The 26,615-nt window shown below is 46.9% G+C and overlaps 1 protein-coding gene across 1 annotated transcript in view; it reads left to right on the top strand.

Annotated features, from left to right (window-relative positions):
* The window catches only part of IDO2 (indoleamine 2,3-dioxygenase 2), a 45,864-nt gene extending 23,779 nt beyond the window's left edge, over window positions 1-22,085 (top strand). The window contains exons 4-10 of the mRNA XM_045535772.1: window positions 2,152-2,270; window positions 4,142-4,156; window positions 5,601-5,700; window positions 7,026-7,143; window positions 14,035-14,086; window positions 19,591-19,739; window positions 20,990-22,085. Of these exons, the coding sequence (XP_045391728.1) occupies window positions 2,152-2,270; window positions 4,142-4,156; window positions 5,601-5,700; window positions 7,026-7,143; window positions 14,035-14,086; window positions 19,591-19,739; window positions 20,990-21,345 (909 nt within the window). The 3' untranslated portion in view covers window positions 21,346-22,085. The remainder of the gene's footprint in view (window positions 1-2,151; window positions 2,271-4,141; window positions 4,157-5,600; window positions 5,701-7,025; window positions 7,144-14,034; window positions 14,087-19,590; window positions 19,740-20,989) is intronic.
* Window positions 22,086-26,615: the final 4,530 nt, after the last annotated feature.

Raw genomic sequence — 26,615 nt, 5'->3', positions numbered from 1 at the left:
TTTAATACTGCTTTCTCTCTAGCTAATTTATTAGTCTGTCGCCAATAACGCATCTAAATCTCTTCTGAACCTTTGTATAACTTTAAAGTTTGAACCCGAACCTTGAGACGTGAAATCTGCACGTTCCACTACCTATACTGTAAATTACTATTTCTTTTCATTTTTTATAAGTGCACCTTCCCGGAAATCAGGCAGTCACCCTTGTCCTAGAGCCCAACCCGGCTGTTAAGGGAGCAGCCCCAGCCCATGGCATTTGCCTGGTGGATTCTGCCCATTCTCTCACACGTGAACACTGAGGCCAAGGGAGAAGGGAAGTGTGGAGCTGCTTCAGATTTTTATATGTCAGTACATCTCATTTTATTTTTATTTTTTATTTTTTTTGAGACAGGGTCTTGCTCTTGTCACCATGGGTAGAGTGCCGTGGTGTCAGCCTAGCTCACAGCAACCTCAAACTCCTGGACTCAAGCGATCCTCCTGCCTCAGCCTCCCGAGTAGCTGGGACCACAGGCATGCACCACCACGCCCGGCTAATTTTTTGTATATATTTTAGTTGTTTGGCTAATTTCTTTCTATTTTTAGTAGAGACGGGGTCTCGCTCTTGCTCAGGCTGGTCTTGAACTCCTGACCTTGAGCAATCCTCCTGCCTCAGCCTCCCAGAGTGCCAGGATTACAGGCGTGAGCCACCACGCCTGGCCAGTACATCTCATTTTAAACATTTGTGTGTCTGATGGTGAAAACTGTGACATCTAGGCACATCCACGTGGGTCCCCCCTGCCATCTGCTCCTCAAACCATTATCCTAGACTGGGGGAGGCCTAGAGGAAGGTGATGGGCATGGACGTCTCCAGCTCCCAGCGTCCATGTAGTTCCGGGCCACCAATGAGGGTTCTTGTCCCCACTGCCACCACCTCCACCTCCGATCATCCCTGACTTTCTCTGTTTCTCCTCCTTTGGCTTTTCAGCCAAGTGAGTCCTCACTTCTCCACCGCCTTCTGCAGAAAGTGGACCTTACATTCACATTTCTAAACTCTTTAAGGCTCTTCATGATTTTCTTTTTTTTTTTTTTTTTTGAGACAGAGTGTCGCTTTGTTGCCCGGGCTACAGTGAGTGCCGTGGCATCAGCCTAGCTCACAGCAACCTCACACTCCTGGGCTTAAGCGATCCTCCTGCCTCAGCCTCCCGAGTAGCTGGGACTACAGGCATGCACCACCATGCCCGGCTAATTTTTTTTTTTTCTATATATATTTTAGTTGTCCATATAATTTCTTTCTATTTTTAGTAGAGACGGGGTCTCGCTCTTGCTCAGGCTGGTCTCGAACTCCTGACCTCAAGCAATCCACCCGCCTTGGCCTCCCAGAGTGCTAGGATTACAGGCGTGAGCCACCACGCCCGGCATGATTTTCTATTTAAGAAATAATTCTATCCCAAATTTGTCTAACAATCTAAGGGAAACAAAGGCAGAATCAGGGCTTCTTTAATAGATCCTTCTGTCTTAAGGGGAGGTGAAGGCGGAGATGGAAAACGGGGAGCATAGGAATGTTCTGGTTTTTTCCTTTTGAATCGAGACTAATGTAACCTTTAGCACGGATAGAAACCCCGTGGTCCGAGTAGCTTTTCTGGACTTACAGCTGATAGAGATCTTAGAGCGCTCCTCAGGTAAAAGGCAGTGAATGAGGTCTCCCTTGAGGTGGCTTATTAAAGTTGTCATTGGGTTCGACTTACGAGTGAGCAGGAGAGTCAGTTTCCACGCAGGCCGAGGTGGTCTGTCCTCCCATTCCGCTAGGGCACCCCGGGCCCCTGATTCTCACATGTTCCTGTGTCTGTTTATGTGTCTCTGTCTGTCCCCCTACTGATCTCCTCGGTCCTCTACAAGTTTTGGTGATGGCCTTCTTTGCAGAGTCAGCTTCCAGAGGTTATTTTATAGTCTGTGTGTACGTGTGGCCCAACCTGGCAGTTTTCACATATATTCCACTGTGTACTCGTGAATACTGTTTCCACTGGGTTAACAGAGAGATGTGCGTGAGGTGTACGAATACGGGTCACTCAGGTAATTCCAGCTGGCCGCCAGGTCACTTCTCTGCCGCAGGATTGCTGGAATGAAAGACCACGTTCTTTCTAGGATATGCTGATTGTCTGGATTTGTATCTGAAAGGTTCTGCCGAGAAGTCTTGCCCTTCCCCTAGTGGAAGTCTCCAGGAACTTGGGGCTCCCTCCTATCCTGGTCCACGCGGACTTGGTGCTGACAAACTGGACCAAAAGGGACCCGGCAGGGTAAGGAAGGGAGAGGGTGGTCTGAATTTTAACTGATGACACTCGGTGGGAGGCCATCGTGCTATGTCGACTCTTCCCTTGGGAAACGCCCAGGCCTTTGCAGCTATTTGATGTTTGGAGATGTTCCTATTTATTGTCTGATTTTATAATGCCAAAGCAGGGGTGAACTTGAACACAAGTTCAGAAATCACAGGCCCCAGAAGTTTCCTCTCGATACACTGTGAACACGCTGGCCCAGACACTTTTTCTTGTTTGCTTCCAAGTCACATCTGAGTTTCTCAGTGTGACCTTCAAGCTCCTGCAGAACCAGACTTCATTCATTCTTTCTCACTCAATCGTTTGTTCCTAATATGCCTCCCATTGAAGCCAAGTGAGAACCAGGAGCTTCAATAAGCGATCATTATACAGTGATCATGAATGAATGATTATGGGCTAATTAAGAGCACGTGCCCTAGGTACATTGGGTTGAAATTTCCATTAACAAAGCCATCATTCCACTGAGCTCACATCGTTCTTCTGTCAGTTGGGCTGAGAACAGGATAATTTGTTTACAGAAGAAACAACGTGAGTTTTGTTTTGTTTTGGCTTCCGACCATATCCTGCAAAATACGTGAGTTTTTAACAAATATGAAATCTAATAAACAGTCAGAATTAGGTGGAAGAGATGAAATGTTAAATTTCCCTTTGAACTTTATTGTCACAGCCAAGTTTATTTCAGGCCGTAGATGGAAGAGATAGCACTTTCCTCGTGACTGGATGAGGAGACGTCGAGGCTGCATCTTAGGAAGAGTGTCCTTAGCTGAAGGGTTGTGGGAAACCCCGGAGTTGCCAGAGGAGATGATGGGAATCTGTTTGAAAGGAATAAACATTTTAATAGCGAGCTTAGACTTCGGGATTAATTGATGTGCTCCTTGGAAGAAGTGAGACTGGGCCACCTCATCTCTCTACACACCTCTGAGCCCTGGGAGCTTATGTTTTCTATAATTATTAACTGTGATCTTTGACCAATTCCGCTTTAACAACAAAATAGGTGATCATTGAAAGCTGCTGAATCTGGCTCAGAATTTGGATGAAAAATAAATAGTAAATAGATGTGCGTAAGTCTGGTCAAGTTGGATTTTTGATTCAAAGAGAAGGAAGGGAGATTGAAGGGGAAATGGCTGTACTGGGAGGGTAAAGTCCAAAATGTAACAACAAGCAGCTGGCGTCCTAGGACGAGGGGCGCAGGGCTAGTGCAGTCCCGGACATGCAGACTCGGTTGTCGGTCTCACCAGACGTTCTTCGTTATTATCTTTTGCAATCTTTTATTCATAATATGCCCAGCACAGAGCTAAGTGCTATGAAGAAATGAAAGACAGAGAAACAAAGTACTGCCCAGATGGTCAGATAACAAGACAAAGCAGTGTGCCAATGTCAGAGCAGTTCAAACAATACAGCCTTTAGAATTTCAGAGAAATAACATCAGTGCAGGCTTCATAAATCAGCAAGAGCGTTGGGAAGGGGGCAGAGCTTGATCTAAGGCAAGTCCTAGGAGATAAATGGGAGTAAAATAACTAGAACCAAAATGAGGGCTGTGGGAATTACACAGATATAAGGGGAGTGAATAGTTAATCTGATTGCCACAGGTCAGATATTCTGGGGCCGATACGTGAGCTGAGACTTGACTCACTCTTTGTCACACAGTCGCCCTAATCGAGTCACAACCTGTGGCACTCAGTGCGTGTGGATGTACGCGTGTCCGCAAGTGCATTGCACATGCGTGTGCAAGCCTGTGTCCATGTGACCCTAGAAGGTAGATCTGGCTAACAAATTGAATTGTTTTTTGATTTTCTTTTTCTCTTGGTGGTTTCCAATAACTGAAATTGGACTAGACCCCTGGAAATCAGGTAAGTTCTCAGAAATCCTTTGCTCACTTTAGAATCCATGCTAACTTTAGAAAGTTTACAACAAAACAAAAAGGAAAGCATACAAGATTATATACAGTATAATAGTCACTAAATAAAATGCATGAAAAAGTACTAGAAGAAAATGTGCCAAAAATGAACAGTCTGAAAGCTGACAGTGGCTGCCTCTGCCTGGCAGGCCATAGGGGATTAATTTTCTTTCCTGTATTTTCCAATTTGTACATAATAAAACAAGTAAAGTGCAATGCAAGAAAAAAACTTCACCAAATTTCTGTGACTCTTTGAAGTCAACTGGTCTGAAAAGATTCCTCGTTTCACTATGACTTCTATGAAAGGCCAGCGTGCAGGCAGTGGTAACTGCGGGTACAGAAGAATCCCCTTGACGTATCTGTGGCTACATGGGCTGTGGCGCTCATGGGCAGGGCTGGGCCGGATGGCTCCTTAGGCTCCACTTCCCGCAGAGAGCAAAAGTAGCCCCTGAGACAACGTCACCTCTCCCATCAGCAAACCCATCAAATAAAGGGGTCCGGAAAAAAAGCTACAGCTCAGAGAGGGGGGCGTGGAAGATAAAGACATCACTTCCTAAGCTAATGTACCCGCTGGAATAAGAAAAGTCCTGACTTATGTTTGTTTTATTTGGTTTTGGCGTTTGGTTTGTTTTTCACCTTTTCTCATGCTAAAACTGTTAGAGGCCAAAGTGATCTATGGAGGTAAGTTTTGAGGTTTTGTAGACTGGATCTACAAAGTGACAGCAGGTCATTTAAAAATTGTGTCTCTGTAACAGCCTTCCAGCTCCCACTCTATGACACAGCATGTGGGTAAATAAATAAATACCTATATATATATATATATATATGTGTATATATATATATATATATATATATATATGTATGTATCACAGATCAGAAAGAGCTCTAGCCTGCGTTATTAAACTGTTCCCAACCTGGTCCAGCTATGTGACTTTGGGTGAGCTACTTTGCTTTTTGGGGCCATAGTTTCATGCCTGTAAAAAGGGAGCGTGGACTTCACTGTTGCCTGGGTCGGTTTGGCTCTGAGACTGTGGCTTTTGACAGGGACGGTGTGATGGGCCATAGACTTGGCCCCGCAGCCCTGTGAAGAGTCAGGTACAGACTGCCCACCCGTGTTTCAGCTGTTCCACTGCGGGGTGGGCTAGGACCATCAGGGCCGTGCTAGACTTTGAGCGTCCTCTGGTCAGCTGAACCTGAGCTTGAACCGATCAATTCTCTTTCCTGCCTGGACGTTGCTGAAGGCAGAGGCTCCCGCTCAGGGCTGTCTCATGGAGAGGGGAGTTGCTCACTGGTTCTGCCTCGAAGCTGTCTAACTGGGGCAGGGGGACACCCGCAGGCAGTGAGTGCTCACAGCACGGTGTCCACACCTCTGATCCCGCCACCGTCTCCTTCCCAAGGAACTTGGAGACCATCATCTCATTTCCGGGGGGAGACAGCCTGCGTGGCTTCGTACTGGTGACTGCTCTGGTAGAGAAAGCAGCAGTGCCTGGGATTAAGGTATCTTCTCGCTTCACGGCACTTTATTCTTTTAAATGAGAAATCAGTCTGAACTCTACTCCCTGCTCCCAGCCCATCCCTGTGGTAGATTTAGATTTCTCAGTACAGAGGAACACAGACCTTGTCCTACTTAGCTCAAGTCTTAGAGAAAAGATCTAAGTTCTAGTCCACAGTGTTAGCTCCTTTTTCTCAATTCCTGTCAAACCTGAATGGCCCATTTGTCCATCCTACACCCACACAGTATGGCCCTAGGCAATGGGAAACCACAGTGAACAGGCAGACGTTGTCCCAGCCGCTGCAGGAGCTCACCTGGGGGAGCTTCCCACAAGATATCCAGGGGAGGAAAATGGACTAGAATAGGGTAATAAGGGGAAAAGTGTGGGGTTTCATGAAAAGACAGCTAAAACCTAATCCGGACTTGAAGGGTCAGGCGAAGCTTCCCCAGAGAAATGACATGAAAACCAGAGTGATGTATAGAGAGAGAGAGGGAGGGAGAGAGAGAGGGAGAAGGGGGGGAACAAAGCACATTATTATTACTCCTGGCAGAGAAAACTGCTGTGAAAAGGCTCGAAGGAAAATGAAATGAAAAGTATTTGGAGCTGGAAGGCATCGTTCAGGGCTTGCAAACTTGAATTTCTTCAAGAATCAGACAGGTACCAGAAAGGCAGATAAAAGACAAAAGACATCGTAATCAGCTCGAGTTTCGTGCCTTGCCTCAAGATATTTAAGGCAGATTTATGACTTCCCTCCCCACCTTCACCAGTGGGCATATGTTGGGTGCCTACCATGTCCTGACATAATTGTTCCAGCACTTTCTTTTACTCTCAGAAGCGAAACTCCATGGTTGCTTTCATTCTCACTCATTTGTCTAGTCCGTTGGAAGGCACAGGATCAAACACTGGCCTTCTATGTGTAGTTCAGTAAGGCAGAGACCGCCCTAAGGCAAGGGACGCTTCATGGCAGAGGTGCTCTGAGTTCATGGAACACAGAGCTTCAGTGTGAGGATGCCCTGGTTGGAGATGCAGAAGTAGAAGTGATCATAATGTGTGATAAATTAGGAAGAAGAAACAGGCCAAACAATAAAGTTCAGCCCTTGAGAGGTATAAGTAGCATCCAGTAGAAAGGTACAGAAAATCCTAACCAGGGGTCTGTCTGGGAGGTGCCCAGAGAGATCCGGCCCTGGGGCGACCCCACAGCAGAGCTAGTTAGGCTGCCCCCAGGGAGCTCTGACCCAGGGTGGCAGTCGGGGTGCCCTCCCTGGCTCGCTCCACCCCCGCGGGCTTGAATGCAGTGCTAATGAACTGAGTGTGGAATCTCGTCTGCAGGCCCTGGTCCAGGCAACGCACGCCATCTTGCAGCCCAGCCAGGACGCCCTGCTCCAGGCCCTGCAGCAACTGAGACTCTCCATACAGGCCATCACCGGAACCTTAGGACAAATGCACGGTAGGATGCTCCTGCAGGACCCTGGAGGGAGGGCTGTGCCAGGGGCCTGCACGGGCGATGGCACGTCTGCCCACCAGGTGGCGCCCGTGCACCGTCTTCGTTTTGAGGCATTTGCTGTGCACCTGCTCGGGGAACCATTGCTCCTCTGCAGAGCTGTTATGCCAGGTCTGTCCTTTGTGTTCTCCTGTGACTCTGTGGCCAGGTAGTTCTGTGGCACGTTGCCGTCCTGCCTGAAGCTTGGGAGGCGGGCCTGGGCTAGGCGATAATATTGGTCGTGTGTGCTCGCCCGGCGAGGAGAGGCTGCGGCGGGGCAGACCTGAGATGATGCGGTTGTCTTTACGCCCTAACACCCCTTTATCCTCCTCCCTCCCCCTGGGGTGACCGACCCTGGCCTTAGGCCTCATCCACCGGACGGCCTGTGCTGCTTTTCTGTGGCCAGAGCAAGCATGAGGTGTCACGGATGAGAAAGTTGTCACCATCAAAATGGAGTCACTTGATCAAACCAAACCAAACCAAAAAAATGGAGTCACTTGTGTTTAAAAAAAAAAGAAAGGAAGAAAAGAAAACCTGACAAATAAAGCCAGGGAGGGCAATGAAGAGAAGATTCTCATGCCCAATAATAAAAACTATCAGAAAAGACTCTGCAAAAACCACAACCTTGTACAAAGCCACCAAAGCCTTACACAAAAAATGCTTTTGCAAGGACATCTGCCTGGCAACTGCCTGTCCAACCTTGGATTGGCATCGCCTTTGTTGTTCCTTGTAGCCAAGGATAATTATCTTAATAAATGATGTCATCCTCCTCATTTTTCCTTTGAGAACCTTTGTCTTCCTTTACCTGCCTGAACGCACACATAGTTTACAACGCAGGCGTGGTCCCCTTGCAATGCCCTGCTCTGGAGTAAATACAGTTTGCTTTCAGATAGCCCGTCTCTGGTATTTAGGTTGGCACAGGTGTGGTCAGTTAAGTAGCTTGTGCTTCCTGGATGGTTATATCTTATTCTGGTCGCTGTGTTCAGTCTCCAGTGCCTGGGAGGTTCTTCAACTTCAGAGGAATCTGACCTGGTATGTGTTTCAGGAGGGTGTGGGGAGAGGGGTGTGAGCTGTGAGTAAGAGATAAGCAGAATGTTAAGTATCAGTTTCCCTGAATCCTGCTTCACTGAAAGAAAGAGCATGATTGTGGGGAAGGAGGGAGTTTACAGGAAACAGGACGGGAGGAGAAGGAGCCAGGTGGTGCTGAGAGCTTCATTACCGTGTATTAAAAGAGTAAATTTATTTGTCATCACTAGTAGAAATCCACCTGAAGTCACAGGATGATATATTTTTTCCATTCAACTTCCCTGTTTTAAGTTTTATATTTGCATTTTCTCCATTCCCTTGAATTTTCACTCTAGAGCCCTCATGATCACATCAGTAGTTCTCCTGCCAAACTACTCCCCTAAGTCTGTATCGTGGCGTGGCCAAGCTGACATGAGATCAGCGGTGTTTTTGCTGTGCCAAGAAACTCTGAGTTCACTACTCAGGGTATGGAGACGACTCGGGATGAGCGTTCTGGAAGGTCAGGGCGACACTCACGGTGCGTGCTGCAGCCGGGCGGCTCGGAGCATCGGGCGGCACAGGCTGCCCTGGGGCTCATTTTCAGTCCCTTTGTAAGCCTCTGCAGGAGGTCCCAGGGCCACCTCTCTTGCTTCCCCCAAAGGCAAATCTCCCCACACAAATATAATTTGTTTTAAATGTTTCCCTACTGTTCACATTTATGTATATGGTCAAGAGGTGAATGTATTAGACGGTATTTTCCAAAGGTGGCTACGGCGACACACCCCGGTGCCATCCCACACGCTCTTCCGCAACGTGGCCCGGACCCTGCTTGCATCAGGGGATGGAGTCTGAGTCCCTGCGTGTGTCGTGCTTGTAACTCACAGAGTGCAGCAGGACAGCACGCGACCTCTGAGGCCAGAAAAGGTGACGCAGCTTCTGCCTTGGATGCTGTAAAGAGTCCACCTCCCCCGAGGCCTCTGTCCTGTGGGTGCGAAGGCAGAACACACAGAGCAGCCAGGCGTGGGTGCTCCAGGTGACGCCTGGCCAGGAGGGACCGCGCCTTCAGGTGACTCTGGGCCCCCATCCCCAGTCATCTTCTGTCTTCAAGTGCCCCCAGCTGAGGTCCCAGACACTGGCGCACAGAGGAGCCGTCTTCCCTTTGTCCTGTGCAGATTCCTGACCAGCAGGATGTAACGGTGGTTTTATGCCACTAAGTTTCCAGTAGTTTCTGTGCAGCAATAGTAACCACAAAAATGAAGTTATAAAAATAATAACGGATACTAGAAACTGCAAGGTTTAAGGAGTCACACAGATTCCCCAGTGATTGTCTCTGGTTATAGTCACGAGCTTTCTTCCGTAATGAGGAGACGATGCCTGGAGCTTGGCTGGATTCTTCCCTCTGCTTGCATTTGCTGACCAATTTTCAGATTTTCAAGTGTTCGAATCATGGGCAGACATATTTCATGGCACGTTTGTGAGGATAGCTCCTGTTCTCTAAGCATTAGTTTTCTCTTCAGAAAAGCAAAAGGATATTTTTCTCTCCAAAGAGCCAGGGAAATGTTTGCCTTTGTTTCCTTCTGAATCAACAGAATTTCCAGCTTCTGCCTGACTCACTGGCAGCTTTAAGCATTTTTTCTTAATAGCCACGAGGAGTCAAAATGTTTCCTTCTGACAGTTTAGGGGACGTGTTTAAATCGGATTTCTTACGAGTAGCTTGGGCTAAACTGTACTGTGAACTGCTGCTGCTATTCCTTCTGATGGGTTCTCTTAATTTTGTGGAAGGAATTTTCCATCTTAGCTTGTGAACTTATTTTGTCTAAACTCAATTAGAAAGTAATTAACCATGGAATTCTTCTCTATTTAATTCCATGTGATAATAAAATCATGTTAAAGTTTCTTTTTTATTTTTTTGACCTGGAAACGATGTCCATGATATATTGCTAAGTGGAAAAAGCAGGTTACAGGACAGTATGCACATGGGGCACTGCAGACGCAATGTATGGAGCCTAAACATTTGTGCCCCCATGACAATTTTGAAATAAAAAAAAGAAAAGAACATTATGCACAATATGCACCCATTTTTAAAAAAGTACACATATTTGCTTGACTGTCCACTCATTTCTCCCTATTTGAATTTTCTATAATGAAGATTATTTTTAATGGGGGGTAGGCAGTGAGGGAGTTATGAAACTCAGACTAGCCCAAATGTGCCCCCAGAGGCTCCTTCCAGCAAAGTAAATGCTTCTGTCCAGCCCGTGTCTGGGAAATGGTCATTACCTTATGGATTTGAGTGTCCCTCAAAGATGATGTTCACTCAGACTTCCTTTCAGCCGAACTGTACAATAGTAATTTTTTATATTAAAGCTTAAAACAAACAAAAAAGTTAATTAATATCCAAAAGAGGAGATGAGAAAATACAAATCTTCTCTTTATTATCTTACTTTTACTTACTTTTAGAGACAGAGTCTCGCTGTGTTGCCCAGGCTGGCCTCAACCTTCTGCCTCAAGCAATCCTCCCGCCTCAGCCTCCTGAGTAGCTGGGGCTACAGGTGCACGCCACTGTGCTCAGCTCAAATAACTTCTTTATTTGTAGATTCTTTTTGTAGAGATGAGGTCTCACTTGTTGCCTTATTGCTTATTCTCATCTAAGACACTGGAAAACACAAGCCCTCATTTTAATAATGAAACAGCCCAAGTACATACTACTAAATTATACACAGCTACATTTCCTAAGTTTAGCTTATTGGACAGTACAGTAGGAGTTGGTGGCTTCTATTTCACACCATCTACAACACTCACTCTGTTCTCCATGTCCGTCACTCGCCCATGCTCAAGGCGGGTATACACAATGAGGTCTGATGTTTCCTGGTTCCCATTGTATTACTATAATAGGAACTTGATATTTCAATTAAAAAGGTAAAATGAGGACATTTTACCATCAGACTGTAACATTCCTCTTCTGAAAGGATACTATAGTACTTGAAGATGTGCTTTCAAAAAAAATCATAGACCAAGTGAAAGGGGCACCGTTTCAAGCACACTGGGACTACATCTAACTTAGATAAATTCCTGCAGTCGTAATCACATAACTCAAAAACACAACTCAAAAACAATCTAGTCTTAAAAGCTCCAGTAATTAAAACAACAGTAACAGTCATAATGAACAGTATAAACACCATTAATGGGCACTGAGTGTAATAGGGCAGACAATATTTGCTTCTGTATTCATACTTACTCAATTATGTTTTTATTTCAAAAATGGTGCTGTTCAAGCTATTAATGTTTTACCACAAATTAACATTGATAAATATAGCAAATGCTAAAACTCTAGCTGGGTTATCATGCATGTATATAACCAAGGCAAACTCAAATTTATAATAAAGGCGACTTGCATTCCAAATGAACTCTACCTTTGTTTTGTATTAAGAGAGCAAACAGGCCGGGCGCGGTGGCTCACGCCTGTAATCCTAGCTCTGGGAGGCCGAGGCGGGTGGATCGCTCGAGGTCAGGAGTTCGAGACCAGCCTGAGCAAGAGTGAGACCCCGTCTCTACTAAAAATAGAAAGAAATTATCTGGCCAACTAAAAATATATATACAAAAAAAATTAGCCGGGCATGGTTGCTCATGCCTGTAGTCCCAGCTACTCGGGAGGCTGAGGCAGTAGGATCGCTTAAGCCCAGGAGTCTGAGGTTGCTGTGAGCTAGGCTGACGCCACGGCACTCACTCTAGCCCGGGCAACAAAGTGAGACTCTGTCTCAAAAAAAAAAAAAAAAAAAAAAAAAAAGAGAGCAAACAAGGCCGGGCGAGGTGGCTCACGCCTGTAATCCTAGCACTCTGGGAGGCTGAGGCCGGGGGAACGTTTGAGCTTAAGAGTTTGGACCAGCCTTTTGCCCAGGCTGGAGTGCAGCGGTGTCAGCCTAGCTCACAGCAACCTCAAACTCCTGGGCTCAAGCAATCCTTCTGCCTCAGCCTCCCAAGTAGCTGGGACTACAGGCATGTGCCACCATGCCCGGCTAATTTTTTTTTTATTTTTGGTTGTCTGGCTAATTTCTTTTTATTTTTAGTAGAGATGGGGTCTCGCTTATGATCAGGCTGGTCTCGAGCTCCTGAGCTCAAACGATCCTCTTGCCTCTGCCTTCCAGAGTGCTAGGATTGCAGACATGAGCCACCACCCGCGACCTCTTATTTCTTTTTAAAATATTTTTTTCTTATTCTCCTGGCTAGGGCCTCTAACACAATATGGAGTGGAAGTGCTGATCCTTGTTTAGTTTCACATTTTAAAACATTGGTTTTAATATTTCACCATTAAGTATGCTACATACCGTAGGCTTCCTGCAGATTCCTTGCATCAGTTTAAGAACATTTCCTCCTGTTCCTAATCAGCTGAAGTTTTTTGTTTGCTTATTTTAATCACGAACAATTTTTTTTACATCTATGGAAAGTATTTTATGTCAAGAATATTTTACATGTGTTGAAATGATTATTTGATTTTTCCTACTTCAGTATGTTTAAGTTGGGTAAAATATTAAATTATTGCTGGTTATTACTGCTTCAGCACAGAGTTGCAGCTTCTTAGCAGCATTGGTGGGATCAAAGCACCACGTGGGAAAGACCCAGAAGTAAAGGCCCAGAAAAAAATCCAGCACACGGCCCTTGTCACATATGAGCAAAGAGAATATGACACCACCAAGAAGTATGTGGACGAGTCACCTAGACCAGGGGGGCAAACCTGAGAGCAGGAAGAAGAAAAAGAGCCATAGATGACATGTGATGGCAGAAAAGGAAAACTGACCATATGGAGATGTTACTGTTATTATTATTATTTTATTTTTATTTTTTGAGACAGAATCTCGCTCTGTCACCCAGACTAGAGTGCGGTGGCATCGTCATAGCTCACAGCAACTTCGAACTCCTGGGCTCAAGTGATCCTCTTGCCTCAGCCCCCGGAGTAGCTGGGACTACAGGTGTGCACGACCACGCTGGGCTAATTTTTCTATTTATGATAGAGACGGGGTCTCGCTCTTGCTCAGGCTGGTCTCGAACTCCTGACCTTGAGCGATCCTCCCGTCTTGGCCTCCCAGAGTGCTGGGATTACAGGCGTGAGCCACCACGGCTGGCCCGGAGATGTTATTATTTAGCCCTTATATTAAGGATGTTTTTTTCCTCTCAGAAACAAAGAGACAGAGACAGGAATCTGGGCGTGATAAACATACACCAGGTCACAAAATTCACAGAGGCCCCGTTCTGTGAAGACCAGAGCAACCTTCGAAAGCTGATGAACAGAAACGTGCACGAATGAGAGGACCCACCTCACACACGAGCTGACAGACCCAGTGGGGTCAGTCACCTCCCAGCACGGGCAGCGCCCCAGAAACAGCCGCACACGTTCACGAATGCAGCTAAGCATGGCGCTAAGTGGCCCCGTGCCTGCCCTGGCGTGGCAGTCTCTGGGCAGGGGACAGTGCACTCCCGTCCCTTGGCTGACTACCCAGACCTGCTCCGCGGGGCGGAATTGGATTTTCCCCTCAGGGCGCTCTGGGAGAGATCATCTGTTTAGAATATTACAGTTGTCAACATGGCCTTGATCTCTTTTCTGTTGTTGTTATTAAGGACGCAGAGGGGAAGCACCGCAAATAGAACAGGGCGGCATGTGGAATAGTTTAAACGTCCCCTGCGCCCAGGAGGGGCCGCAGAAGAGAACATTCCATCTCCCGCCGCTGCTTCTCTCGTTCCGGGTCTCCGTGCGGATGGGGGGACGAGGCAGCCCCAGGAGAGGGCCCTGCACATGAAACCAATTGCTTTCTTTGTTCCTGTTTGCCTGTAGTGAAGTTCACATTTTGATTGCTTCTCCAGATTACGTAGACCCAGACATATTTTATGCAGTCATCCGGATCTTTCTCTCTGGGTAAGTATGGTTCAGTTGCTTGTCTGCACGAGGTCTCTGTAGCATTGTCCGAATGTATGAGGGAGAAACAGAAGCTTCCTAGAGTAAGAAAGAGGTCACTAGCCAAGTCTTCACCTGAATCCACTCCCAGATAAAGACCTGAGACGCCATCTGCATGACAAATGACACAGGGGGCCAAATATCTAAGCTCAGATTGTCCTGAGGCCACTGCAACTGTTTGTGCTCACTTTTCTTAGAATTCTGTCTTGCTGACATTTAAAAAAAAAAGCCCAATATGTCACCCACATAGTTCTATAATTTATATCCGCTGTTGCCCTTGTTAGCGAAGCAGCTGGAGGGCAGGACAGTGGCATAAAAGCTTCCTTTTAAAGTTCCTGGGAGGGCTGTCTGCTGTGGCTGAATGTCTGTGTCCCTCCAGAATGCACGTGTTGACCATAGTGGTCAAGGGATGGGATGAAAAGTGGGGCCTCTGGGAGGTGATTTCTTTTCACCAACTTTCGCAGGCTGCTCTCTCGTCTGCACAGAACGGGGCCTCTGTGAATTTGTGACCTGGTGTGTGTTTGTCACGCCCAGACTCCTGTCTATGTCTCTCTGTTTCTGAGATGGGGAAAAAAATCTTTACTATGAGGCCTAAATAATAACATCTTCGTGTCATCAATTTCCCTTTTCTACCATCACATGTAATCTCGTCCTTTCTCTTCTTCCTGCTCTCTGTTTTTTTAAGTTTTAAAGGATGCAAAGTAAAAGGCGGAGGCAGAGGGACGGGGTGACAAATGTGAAATAGATGTCATCTTGTTAACTAGGCGACGCAGGCAGGGCTATGGATGGAGAGAACTGAGGCTGCGCCCGGAGGCAGCAAGAGACGCCCAGGGCTGAAATCTAGCGTCTGCTGGTGCAAGGACGGAGCGGCAGCAGGAACTGGGCCCTTCCTCCAGACTGGGCAGATCTGAAGTGCGAGATCCTTCAGGGGAGTCCAGCGGGTGGGGAATCTCCACTGTAAGAGTGGAAGCAAGCCGGTTTCCAAACAGTAACTTGAGAGCGGTGGGGATGGGTTGATGGAGGAAGGAGTTAAGTAAAGAGGGAGAAGCGAGCAACACGGAGTCGAAAGTGGGTCTCAGAACTTGGGCTCTCCGTGCACCTCGGGTAGGATTAGACGAGAGGGAAAACGGTCATTTAAAGAAACTTCATGCTACCATACAGCAAGCTCATGCTGAACACAGAGATAGACCGGGATCGAGGAAGCACCCAGTCCTGCGAAGTCTCTTTTTGCTTCACTTTACTCTCTAAATCTGTTAGTTTTCCGTTGTTTCATAACTAACGACCACACATTCAGCAGCTTAAAACCACACACATTTTTTATCTCACAGTCCTGTAAGTTAGAAGCTCAGGCAGGCTCAGCTGGGTTCTCTGCTTAGAGTCTGAGAAGGCCAAAGTCTTTGGGATGTGAAAGAATCTGCTTCAAAACTCGGTTAGGTTGTTGCCAGAGCACAGGTTTTTGTGTCCTAGGCCTGAGATCTTTGTCCTTGCCGACTGTCACATGGGAGCTGCTCTCGGCTTCCAGATGCCTCCCACGTTCTTGTCATGTGGTGGCTCCATCTCAGCAATGGTCCTTCCAACCCTTCCAGGACTTGGACTCTCTCTGACTTCTCCTTCTGCCACTAGCTAGAGAGAACCCTCTGCTTTTAAAGGGTTTTTGTTGTTGTTTCTTTGAGACAGAGTCTCACTCTGTTTCCCGGGCTAGAGTGCCGTGGCGTCAGCCTAGCTCACAGCAACCTCAAACTCCTGGGCTCAAGGGATCCTCCTGCCTCAGCCTCCCGAGTAGCTGGGACTACAGGCATGCGCCACCATGCCCGGCTAATTTTTTCTATATATATTTTTAGTTGTCCAGATCATTTCTTTGTATTTTTAGTATAGACAGGGTCTCACTCTTGCTCAGGCTGGTCTCAAACTCCTGAGCTCAAACGATCCACCTGCCTCGGCCTCCCAGAGTGCTAGGTGCTTTTAAAGGTTTTATGTAATCAGATTCCGTTACCTAGGAAATCCGGCATAACACCCTATAGTAAGGTCGACTGATTAGTAACCTTAATTACATCTGCAGAGTTCCTTTTGCCATGGAATGTGTCTTATGGACAGGCCTGATACCTCATAGGACTAACAGCCTTAGGGATTAGGATGGGGATCTTGGGGAACCATTTTTACAATTCTGCCTACCACTGTATCTTTCAGAGGAATCAGTGAATTCCTCGTCTTCCTTATATGAGTATCTGACAAGGAAATCCTTATGGTGAGATGAGCACAAGAGGGTGACTTTGTTTTTGTTAAAATATAAGTTCTGGGTCAGTGACACATTTTACTTGTGATTTGTGTAAATTCCTCCCTTCTGTTTCTGATCCCCAAAAGATTTCCCATGTCACTAAGTGGCCAGTACTAATCCTAAATGCATCCGTAAGTACAGCTGGCCAAGAACATCTGGATTATTGGAAATTTCCATTAAGTTTGTCTTAAAAAATGTGAATTTGCTCCTTTGTTCTTGATTTTTTCCTATGTTTGGTTTATTATTTTTTTGTTTCCTTCTTTAAAATCATTTTTATTTCAGAGAATAGAGATTTCATGTGCAGATGAAATATATTCCCTTTAGTTCCCAGTCACATTGAATTTCTCAGGGAAGTTAGCCCCTGAGGGGAAAAAATGTCATCTTTTTTTTTTTTTCTGTTTGAACTTCCCCTTTTCTTAGGGTTGCTAGAAATATGCTACAAGAAAAGGCTAAAAATAACCCTGCCTACAGAGATTTGAAATGAAAATAATTCCTTTTTTCCACAAACAGAGGACCTCAGAATGCATGAGAGCGGTCCCGGGGCTACTCAGAGAAACACGATGTCACTTCCTCAGACTAGTCGTGTCAAGCTGGAGAACGTGGGTTTTGAAAGGAGATGTGGTTCCTTCATCTCTCTGGACTGCCGTGCTGGTGTGTACTCCGCCACCTTCGCTGTGGCTGCCCCAACCCTCTGGAGTACAGGGGGGACCAGCCGTAGGTGTAGACATGGAAACAGTCAGAGTATCACTGGGCTAAATCCGTGAGGCGAGATAAGAGTGCTTAGGAGGTGACAGTAGTGAGAAGTCCAAGGACTGACCCTCGTGAGAGTCCAACAGTGGTCAGGACAGGAAGGAGCTAGTGACGGAGCCTGAGGTGACTACAGAAGAGTGTCAGGCAGATGACAAAGAAAGATCTGAGCCAGTGTCCCCCGGTGCGGTTGCTCCATGTGTCACCCAATAGCAGTCACATCTTTAATGTCTCTTCCCCATAAAATGTTGCTCAGCAATTTCACGGGGCCAGTGTCCTTATGTGGAACAAGTCACAAAACTTCTTTGGAGCCTATTTCACACTTAGCCGTAGGAAACAGATACAAGTTGGAGACTACGGCTCAGAAAGATCTTTACAAAGTTACAAAACAGCAAAAGGGAGGAGCAAGGATTTCAGTTCACTGTAAATGATCTGACGCCGTGGCTGACACGCGCCCACTGCGCAGTGTGTTCCCAGCCCCGGGCAGCTGGCGTGTCCGTTTTCCCCGTAACCCAGGAATGCGATTCTCGCATCACCGGGACGAGGAAACCGAGGCTGGGGGAGTTACGGAACTGAGCAGGGGCTCGCAGGCTACACGGTCAGGCAGCAGCTCGCTGGGGTCTCGCAGCCGGAGTCCTCCCTCTGTCCCTCGTCCCTTTCAGAGCGAGGCCGCCCGGCTGCGGGGGCCACTCTGCTGCTCCGCCCTTTCCTCCTCGTAGCGTGTCCACCCTCAGGGCGGTATTCGTAAAAGGTCACGAACTGCACACACAGCAGTCCCCTGTGCCCTCTGTGTGTGCGTGTGGTGTGCGTGTCCCTTCTCCCGAGCAAGACGACTTTGCGAATTACAGGAAGAAAGTGAAGCATCAGCGTAAATCTGTTGTGTAAACTCGTAACAGAAGATTGCTTGTTCCTGGTCATGAAAAGATTCTTTTTCTTAGGAAAAACAGAAATCCACATAAGGGGTTCTTGGGAAAATGAAAACAGAGGATTATGAGTTTGGGGTTCAAGTTCTGGTTCCATCATTCTTTGACAGTGTGACGCTGGAAACTCAATTGCTTTGGGTCTTTGTTTCTTTGTCTATAAAATGAGGTAAAATGTTCCTGCCCTGCCCTGGTCACAAGAGGTCAAATGAGAAAAGGAATGTGGAAGCCTTGATGAGCAGACGCGAGGTGACAGCGTCGGGTCCCTCGCGGTCCTGTGTCACCCCACCAGCCGCCCATGTCCACTCTGCTATCGATTGTTCAGGATGCCGTGAAAATCAGATGCAGAGAAACGAGTAGGACAGAAGGAGGCAGGAAGGGAGGACCCAGAGAAAACAAGAAAGGACGTCAGGGAGACAGGGGAGGTGAGGGAAGGAGGGAGGCGGAGGGGGAGGAGGGAGGGAAGAGGTGAGCTCCCCCCCAGTCTGGCGTAGCCAAGAGCCCGGCTCCAGCCCTGCGCGGCCCTGACTCAGGGTCTGGTCGGCCACAGGCTGCACTGAGCTCTCTCTTCCTACCCTCCTTGTCCACCCTGACCGGTGCCTGCTGGGCACAAAGTGTTAGGTAAAGGCATGCTCACAAATCCAGGTAATATCTACAACTGACAGTTTAATGTGACAACTGTTAAAATTGTCACTGTTTCAGGGAAGGACAGCGGTGGGTGTGTGCCTATCTGTGTGTGTATTTGTGTGTATCTGTGTGTGTGTGTGTTTGTACAAATTTGTGAAGCTTTATTTGTAAAGTTGCAAGTATCGGGTCATTAAGGATGAGATTAGAAGAGGATGTGAAGAAGATTTTTCCAGAAGCTTCTGGATTGTTCCTGTTGACTAGCATTGATGGCATCTTTATAACTGAGTGTTTGAGTTTTTTCAATAAGTATGTCATGGCACCAATGCCAAAAATTCCTCACTAAATGGTATTTGCTTCTCTGAAAGGATCCTTTTTTGTTTTTTTGTTTTTTTTGAGACAGGGTCTTGCTCTGTTGCCCAGGCTGGAGTGCAGTGGCCAGATCGTAGCTCACTGCAGCTTTGAACCCCTGGGCTCCAGTGATCCTCCTGCCTCAGCCTCCTGAGTAGCTGGGACTATAGAAATGCCACCACACCTGGATAACTTTTTTTTTTAGAGATGGAGTCTCACTATTTTGTCCAGGTTGCTCTCAAACTCCTGGCCTCAAGCAATCCTCCTGCCTTGGCCTCCCAAAGTGCTGGGATTGTAGGAGTGAGCAACCAGGCCTTGCCTGGAAGAATCCTTTAAATGAGGAAGAGAAGGGCTGTGATTTTCTGACCTGTTGTGAAGCTGGAGTTACGATACTGCAGTAATTATCCTGCAAAGATGCCCAATCCCTTGCCCTAAAGTTACCACTGAAATCATGTTCCCTTTGGGGCCCACTCTCAGCTTCCACATCAGAAAATATACTGTCACCTCCAACCACCCCTTTCTTCTCTCCGCCCCTCACTCTTGCCTAGATGGAAAGACAACCCAGCGATGCCTGCAGGGCTGATGTACGAGGGCGTCTCCCAGGAGCCCCTGAAGTACTCGGGAGGGAGCGCGGCCCAGAGCACGGTGCTGCACGCCTTTGATGAGTTCCTGGGCGTCCGTCACAGCAGGGAAAGTGGTAAGGCGGACTTGTTTTTTCTTTTCCTTTTTTTTTTTTTTAGAAGAAAAGTAGAGGGAAGAAAAACCATTTTCATTGTTGTTGTTGTTTTGTTTTTACCAATTGATAAAACCAAGTATAAATTAAAATGCAACGAAGTCTATACTTCTCTAAATCAACCGAGAAACTGTGCAGCTGCCAAATGTTATCATTTCGAGTCAATTAATATCAGAATATCAGATCTCGGCAGGATCTTGAGTTTCATTTCCAAATCTTAAAACATCGCTGTATTTCCAACTGTTCGCTGTTGGGCTTGGATCCTTGGGCGGTATTTTCCTTGTGCTAAAACGGGGGAGAGATCTGGAGTTTGGAGGCCGTGACATTATGGTGACGAGCCAGAGCCGGCTGGCAGGGGGCCTGAGCTCCGACAGGAAAGCCCTCCCCGTATAGTGGAACAACCTGTAGCCAAATGTTTTTAGACCAGAAGAGGGTTTAGTTTATCACATCAGAAGGTTAAAATTGCTCATTTCCTCACCTGCCAGCATCAAGGCCGTGTGCTGCACAGCTGCACAAGCAGGCACTTCACACTGTAGAGTTTTCAAGCTGGATTAGCAACAAATGACTAGAACTTGGTGTTGTAGAGTCCAGCCTCTTCCACAAAAGTCAGTTCTCCAGAAGTATGATAATTTTTCATGGATATTTATTTTTGGTGATGTTAGCAGTTGATTTGCCATGCATCACATTAAACATAGAAAGAATTTTCTATAAATATCTGTTATTTTGATTTTTAAACAACTTGGCTTTAAGAGGCTATTCCTAAAACAGTTGCTCATTCCTTATTTTTTTCCCCTTATACACTCTGTGACTTTCTCGTCTTTCCTAACACTCCCTCCAAACCAAAGCAGTTAGGAAACAAAATTCAGGAGAATATTTAGCTAATCAGTGTAAGGATTTGTGTCCTGCCTTCGTGGCCATCCAGCTAGCTGCTGGATACTTTGTTTCCACCTAGTAAGAATACATAGTTAGACATTGGCTGGTAGAGCTAGTTCCAGCTGAGTTATCTGAGACGTGCTTGCCTCATTCTGTCTTCCACATCTGTCAGCAGTCAGAAATATGCGTTTGAGTTTTTGACGTCTGTAAGCAAAGGAGCCAGCACAGTAGACTGAGTCAGGACACAGCAGCAGCGTCTGGGCACTCGTGTCTGGAGAAGCAGGCGGGCTCCCTGCGTTTCCATGCAGAGCTGTGACATTGTTCTGGGCTGTTTCTTGCAGCGGACTTTCTGCACAGAATGAGGGACTACATGCCTCCCTCCCATAAGGCCTTCGTAGAGGAAATCCGCTCAGCCCCTCCGCTGAGGGAGTACGTCCTGTCCCCTGCACACGGCCACCTACGGACAGCCTACAACCAGTGTGTGCGGGCCCTGGCAGACCTGCGCAGCTATCATATCAACATGGTGACCAAGTACCTCATCACAGCTGCAGCCAAAGCAAAGAGTGGGAAGCTGAACCCTCTCCCAGGGCCACCCCAGGCTCTGGAAGACAGGGGCACGGGCGGAACTGCTGTTCTGAGGTTCCTAAAGAGTGTCAGGGATAAGACCCTAGAGGCCATCCTTCACCCGCGTGGTTAGGAGACCGCCCTCCCCAGCAGGGCAGAGCCCCTCTGGAGAGCAGGTGGCCCTGGGGAACGAGGGTCAGATTTCTGCCTGGGGCCCCCCAAGGAGGACCTCAGCCCTCTTTCTTGTTTCTGCTCTATAACACGCCACTTTCTCCTCCACGTGAGCTGCTGTCTTCACAAAGGCGAGTTGGCGCGGCCGGAAACTTCCTTTCCCTACCTGATCGCCACTCAACTGCAAACAGTGTTGGACACGTTCTCATTCGGATCCCACGCACAGGGAATGTCCCGCGTTCTCTCTGCTGAGTAATGGAAAACCATTCTAAATTTCAAAAGCCAAATAGAATTGCCTGTGTGCAGATCACCTTGTTGATTTCTTTAAAAACAAATTCACTTAAAAATGTATTCAGTTCCTACTGAGCGCTGCCTCCGAGAGTAGAACAGGGATTCCTGTGACCGCAGACCAGCCTCCTCTCCCTGCATGTGTTGGATTTGGCTCAAGTGGACAAGTGGATGGAGGAGGACGCTGACGACAAAGACTTGGGAGTCACTAGTGTGAAAACAAATAGTTAACCATATGAGGACGGATGAGACTTTTCCACAGGGTACGTAGATTTGCAAAGTCTACTGTAATCCCTTTCTTTATTTTTAGAAAATGATTATCTCTTCTTACCCTGAATGTCTGCATTTGTAAGATGAATGAACTGACCCTTTGTTAAGTAAATGAGCAAAATGGGAATAAATGGTAAATCCACATGTTTAGTGTGTATGTAAATGTAACTGCCTCTGCTGACTTAGTTTCTATCCAAGTTCTCATTCAACGTGACAGTAGAAAATGAGAAAACTTTAATCAGGCCAATTTCAATTTAGAATAAATTCTATTAAGTTCTTCCCCCTCATCCACTATGCACACACACATATACCTGGAATAGTTCCCAAACTCCAGGGACCCTATCTAGCATCGTGGCTTCAGGCACCTGATCATGGAGCGGCCACTTATCTGCTAAAAGGTTCCCCTGTGCACGTGGGCCCTGGGCAAGTGGAACTTGCGTGTGTTGTCCTGTCTAAAAGGCCTTTCATACCCTGCAGCCCACAGGGGCCTATCATGCCACTTAGAGAAACATCTGACTACTTCCCACATCCCCCAGGAGTATTTGGAGTCACGAGACTGGCTCAGGGCATCTGGCTGGCACCCACAGCAGCCGTCTTCACGCACCAGTGCCGCGGGGAAAAGAGAATTCTGGACGCTTGTCCACTCTCGGAGGCGAGAAGACATGACCTAGCATCTTCTGCTCCAGGCACTGGGAGAGCCCTTGCTGTCTTCTATTCCCCGGGGTTTGCTCTGGCAAAGACGGGGAGGTGGGCAGGACAGCACCAAAAGCTTCTTCTTAGAGACACTCACCGATGCTCTTATCTTTGTCTGTCACCGCTTCCTCTTCTCTAATCCAAAGAGAGAGAGAATCTCTTCCCCGTCTGGGTGGGCCAAGGACAACCACTGGGTTTTCCACTGGGTCTGCCAGTGTGCTCTCTGCCTGCGGTTCAGGTCAGAGTCTCAGCTCAGAGACTTACGCTGCCATAGCCCAGAAAGCCTCTTCTCTCCACTTGCCGTCCTTGTCTTGTTTTTCGAAAAGTTTATTTTGAATCTAAAAAAGTGTGCACAGATATATTTGTTTGCCTCTGATTTGCTCTGGGATCAATAAGCCCAGATTGTCTAAACTGCCTGGGCTGTGCGTGTGCCGTGGTCCAAGGACGTGGCCACGGTGGGGAGAGAGCAGGGAAGCACATCGGGAAGCAGCCGAAACATCATCCCTCTGGCCGCCTTTCCCAGGCGAAAGGAACGTGACCTTTGGAATGAGGCCGGCATTTGAATTCTGACTTGCCCATGTTTTTAACACTGTGGCTTTTGATCAATTCAGAAAGTCACGAATTCCCAGCTTCCTGTTTCTTACCAAACCAAGATGATCCAAAGGGTGTCCGAGTAGACATGAATAACAGACGGGATTGTGCCTGGCACAACAGAAGTTTATTTGGTTGTGAGGTGGGCTCAGAGCACAGTGTAGGTATCAGTTCAGCAGAGGACGTGTGTTCTTCAAGCTCCACAGATTCATAGTCTGCAGAGCAATAAAATAACCATTTATCGTTTGGGGATGGGAAGTAGAAACTGACGAAAGCATGGACCTGAAGAGATGGAAAGCCTGGGTTTGTATTCCAGCTTTGACACACTTCATACTGGCAAGCATGTTGTTGAGTCTTCTAGAGCTGCAGTTTATTAATTGTAAAACAAGGAATTTATAGTTATTGTGAGGAGCTAACTGGTGGTTATCGTGCTGTCATTTTCCCGTGTGCCCCTGAACTGCAGGGAACCACGTCCAGGGGCTCCTAAGAACCAACATAGAAGTTGGAACTGGCTGTTTATCTCCCTGTACTTGGGGAAGAAAAGGGATAACATGACCCCAAAACAAGCAAGCCAAGTGAGACAGAATCTGGATTTTACTTGAAATCACGTAGGCGTGTGTGGTGAGTAATGACAGGGGCCTTTGACTAGGAACTTACGAAAGGATGCCAGTCACTTCAGGTTTTAAATCTAGACCTGTGCTACATGAAGCCCTGTTTTGTCCCTCAGATGACAAGAGTAATAAGCAATCATCTTAACTGGTTGACTTTCAGCAGGGCCAAGTCCACTCAAAGAGACCACAGAGCTTGATATGGAATTTCCAGTAAATACTGAAAAAAATGGAAAACTGGGTAGACTAAATGGGGTAAGAAGAGAAGTACACAAAGTTTTTTCTTTCAAAGACTTCAGACTATATTTTGTTTGTTGTCATTACATCTTATACACAGGAGGGAATAAAAGCAAACGGAAGTCTTTATGTTCTTTGCTAATGAACAAGGATGAACCAATGAACCTAGTTCATGTGTCAGGTGTGATTTCTTGGGGTAGGGAGTTCTAGTCTCAGCTTTATGGTATAATGGTGAAAGTAAAGCTTCAGTACAGAAGAGAACACAGTTTTCTCAAGATTTGTAGGAACAAAGCATATGCACTTCAGAAAAAAAAGACTGATGATGGAAATACATTTTTATTATTATGTGGGGATGCTTCTTGCAAGCTTGAAGAAATAGCAGAGTGGGAATTCAAGCCTCAATGTATCTAGTGTAGACACTGACTTACAATAAAAGTTGTTTATTAATACCTTGCTTAACATTTCTGAGTCACAGTAATTGCATTTGCAAATGAGGGCAATAGCTACCTTGCAGGGTTCTCATGGAAAGTAAAGCTGATACAGCTTTGTTAGATATAGGCGCTGAGTAAGTGGCAGTACTGTGATGATGCTGTATGTTCCCTGAATATCCTCTTGGTCTGGGCAAGAAAATAAGTCTGGGGAAAAGAAATGAAGTAGGAAGCAAGGAGAATGCAAAAGAGGCGCAAAGACATGCACCCAGGAAGTGCTGCAGAAGCCGCTCCCTCGGGGCCTGTGCGGGGTCAGGGTGGATGTACATAGACGCGGACTAAGAACAACGAGGCTGTTGAATCAGCCCGGGTTCGGGTCCCAGGACAGACACACTCTGATCCAGGATTTGTAGGTTTTGTCTCATGATGACAAGAACAGGAAGGATGTTGTCATGGGATCATGCTTTAAATCCATCCAGATACAGTCACGGCCAATGGTAGCGTCTGACACGTGGTTTCTCAATAACTGGAGAATAAATCGGCACCTACACTGAATGGAAGAGAGGTCTACACTGAGTGGAGTAGAGAGGTCTGGACTGAGTGGAGTAGAGACGTCTACAAGTTCTTGCCTTCAGAAGATGGTTTCCGCCAGGGGAGGAGAGGAGAATGCATGTTTTCTTCCCATCATAAGGGAATTTGTGTCTTCAATTACTGTAGGTCAGTCCTACAAATAGGTGGAGTGTGTGCCAGTTATGTGTTCAATTTGAAGATTCTCCAAATCTGTGGTGACATATTGATCCCTCTTTCAATGGATTTGTAAATATTTGAGATTCCTTACTTAGAGCCTTGTATTATTAATAATTACGGGTCACCAGAGAAACAGCACAGATAGAAGACGTGTGTGTGTGTGTGTGTGTGTGTGTGTGTGTGTTTGTGTGTGTGTGTGATCCCTCAGTATCAAAGGGGATGGGTTTCAGGTCCCCTTTGGATTCCAAAATCCACAAATGCTGAAGCCCCTTATATAGAATGACACAGTGTTTGCCTGTAAGCCATGCACATCCTCCTGTATACTTTAAATCATGTCTAGATTACTTATAATACTTAATACAATGTAAATACTATGTAAATAGTTGTTACAATGTATTTTTAAATTGATATTATTTTTTATTTTTGTATTGTTATTTTTTGCCCCCCAAATATTTTCGACCCATGCTTGGTTGAATCTGTGGATGTGGAACCCACAGATGAGGAGTGTGTGTGTGTGTGTGTGTGTGTGTGTGTGTGTGTGTGGAGAGAGAGACAGAGACAGAGAGAGACAGAGACAGAGAATGGAGGCCGACAGGTCCGAAGCCCGCGGGGCAGGCTGGCACACCGGCGACCCAGGGCAGAGCTGACGCTGCGGTTGGAGTCGAGGACCACCTGCTGGCAGAATTCCTCTTTCCTCCTCGCCCAGGGGGGCCAGTCTGTGTCGCACCGAGACGTCACCTGATGGGGAAGAGGCCACCTGCATTCTGGAGGGAAATCTGCTCCACTCAAAGTCCGTCCATTTAAATGCAAATCTCATTCAATACAACACTCCACAGAAACACCCTGAATAACGTTTGACTGAGTGTGACCCAGCCAAGTTGACATAAAATCCACGATCGCTCGCCTCCTTAGGAAGAACTCCATTAAGATAAGCTACGGAATCCGACACGAACGCCCCCACGCTCTCTATTACAGAAAAAGAGTCCTTGTATGACGACAGGGAGGTCAAAATGGTGAAGAGCGTAGCTGTCCCCCTAGAGGTGCCGGGAGGGGTCCAGCGGGGACTGGATAACAGCTTCTGAGACAGCAGTGGGCACCACCACCCACACAGGCCTGACTTAGGTCACAGCTAAAGACTCTTCATGCTGGGTGGTCCCTGTGGAACAAAAACATTGTCTCAATAAAAACAAACACTCCGTGCCCTGAGGTTGGGAGCACTGGGTGACTCTCCACCGGGGAATGAGTGACAAGCCCTTGAGTCCTGAGCCCTGTGCAAACCCTTCACTTTGGCTGTCCCCACTACTCACTGCTCGGCACCCGGGGACATGGATGCCTGTTAACATTGTGCCTGAGTCCAGCTGGGATTAGTC

This window comes from Lemur catta, chromosome 22 (genome assembly GCF_020740605.2).
Source record: "Lemur catta isolate mLemCat1 chromosome 22, mLemCat1.pri, whole genome shotgun sequence".
NCBI lineage: Eukaryota > Metazoa > Chordata > Mammalia > Primates > Lemuridae > Lemur > Lemur catta.
This window is presented reverse-complemented; position numbering and strand designations above follow the sequence as displayed.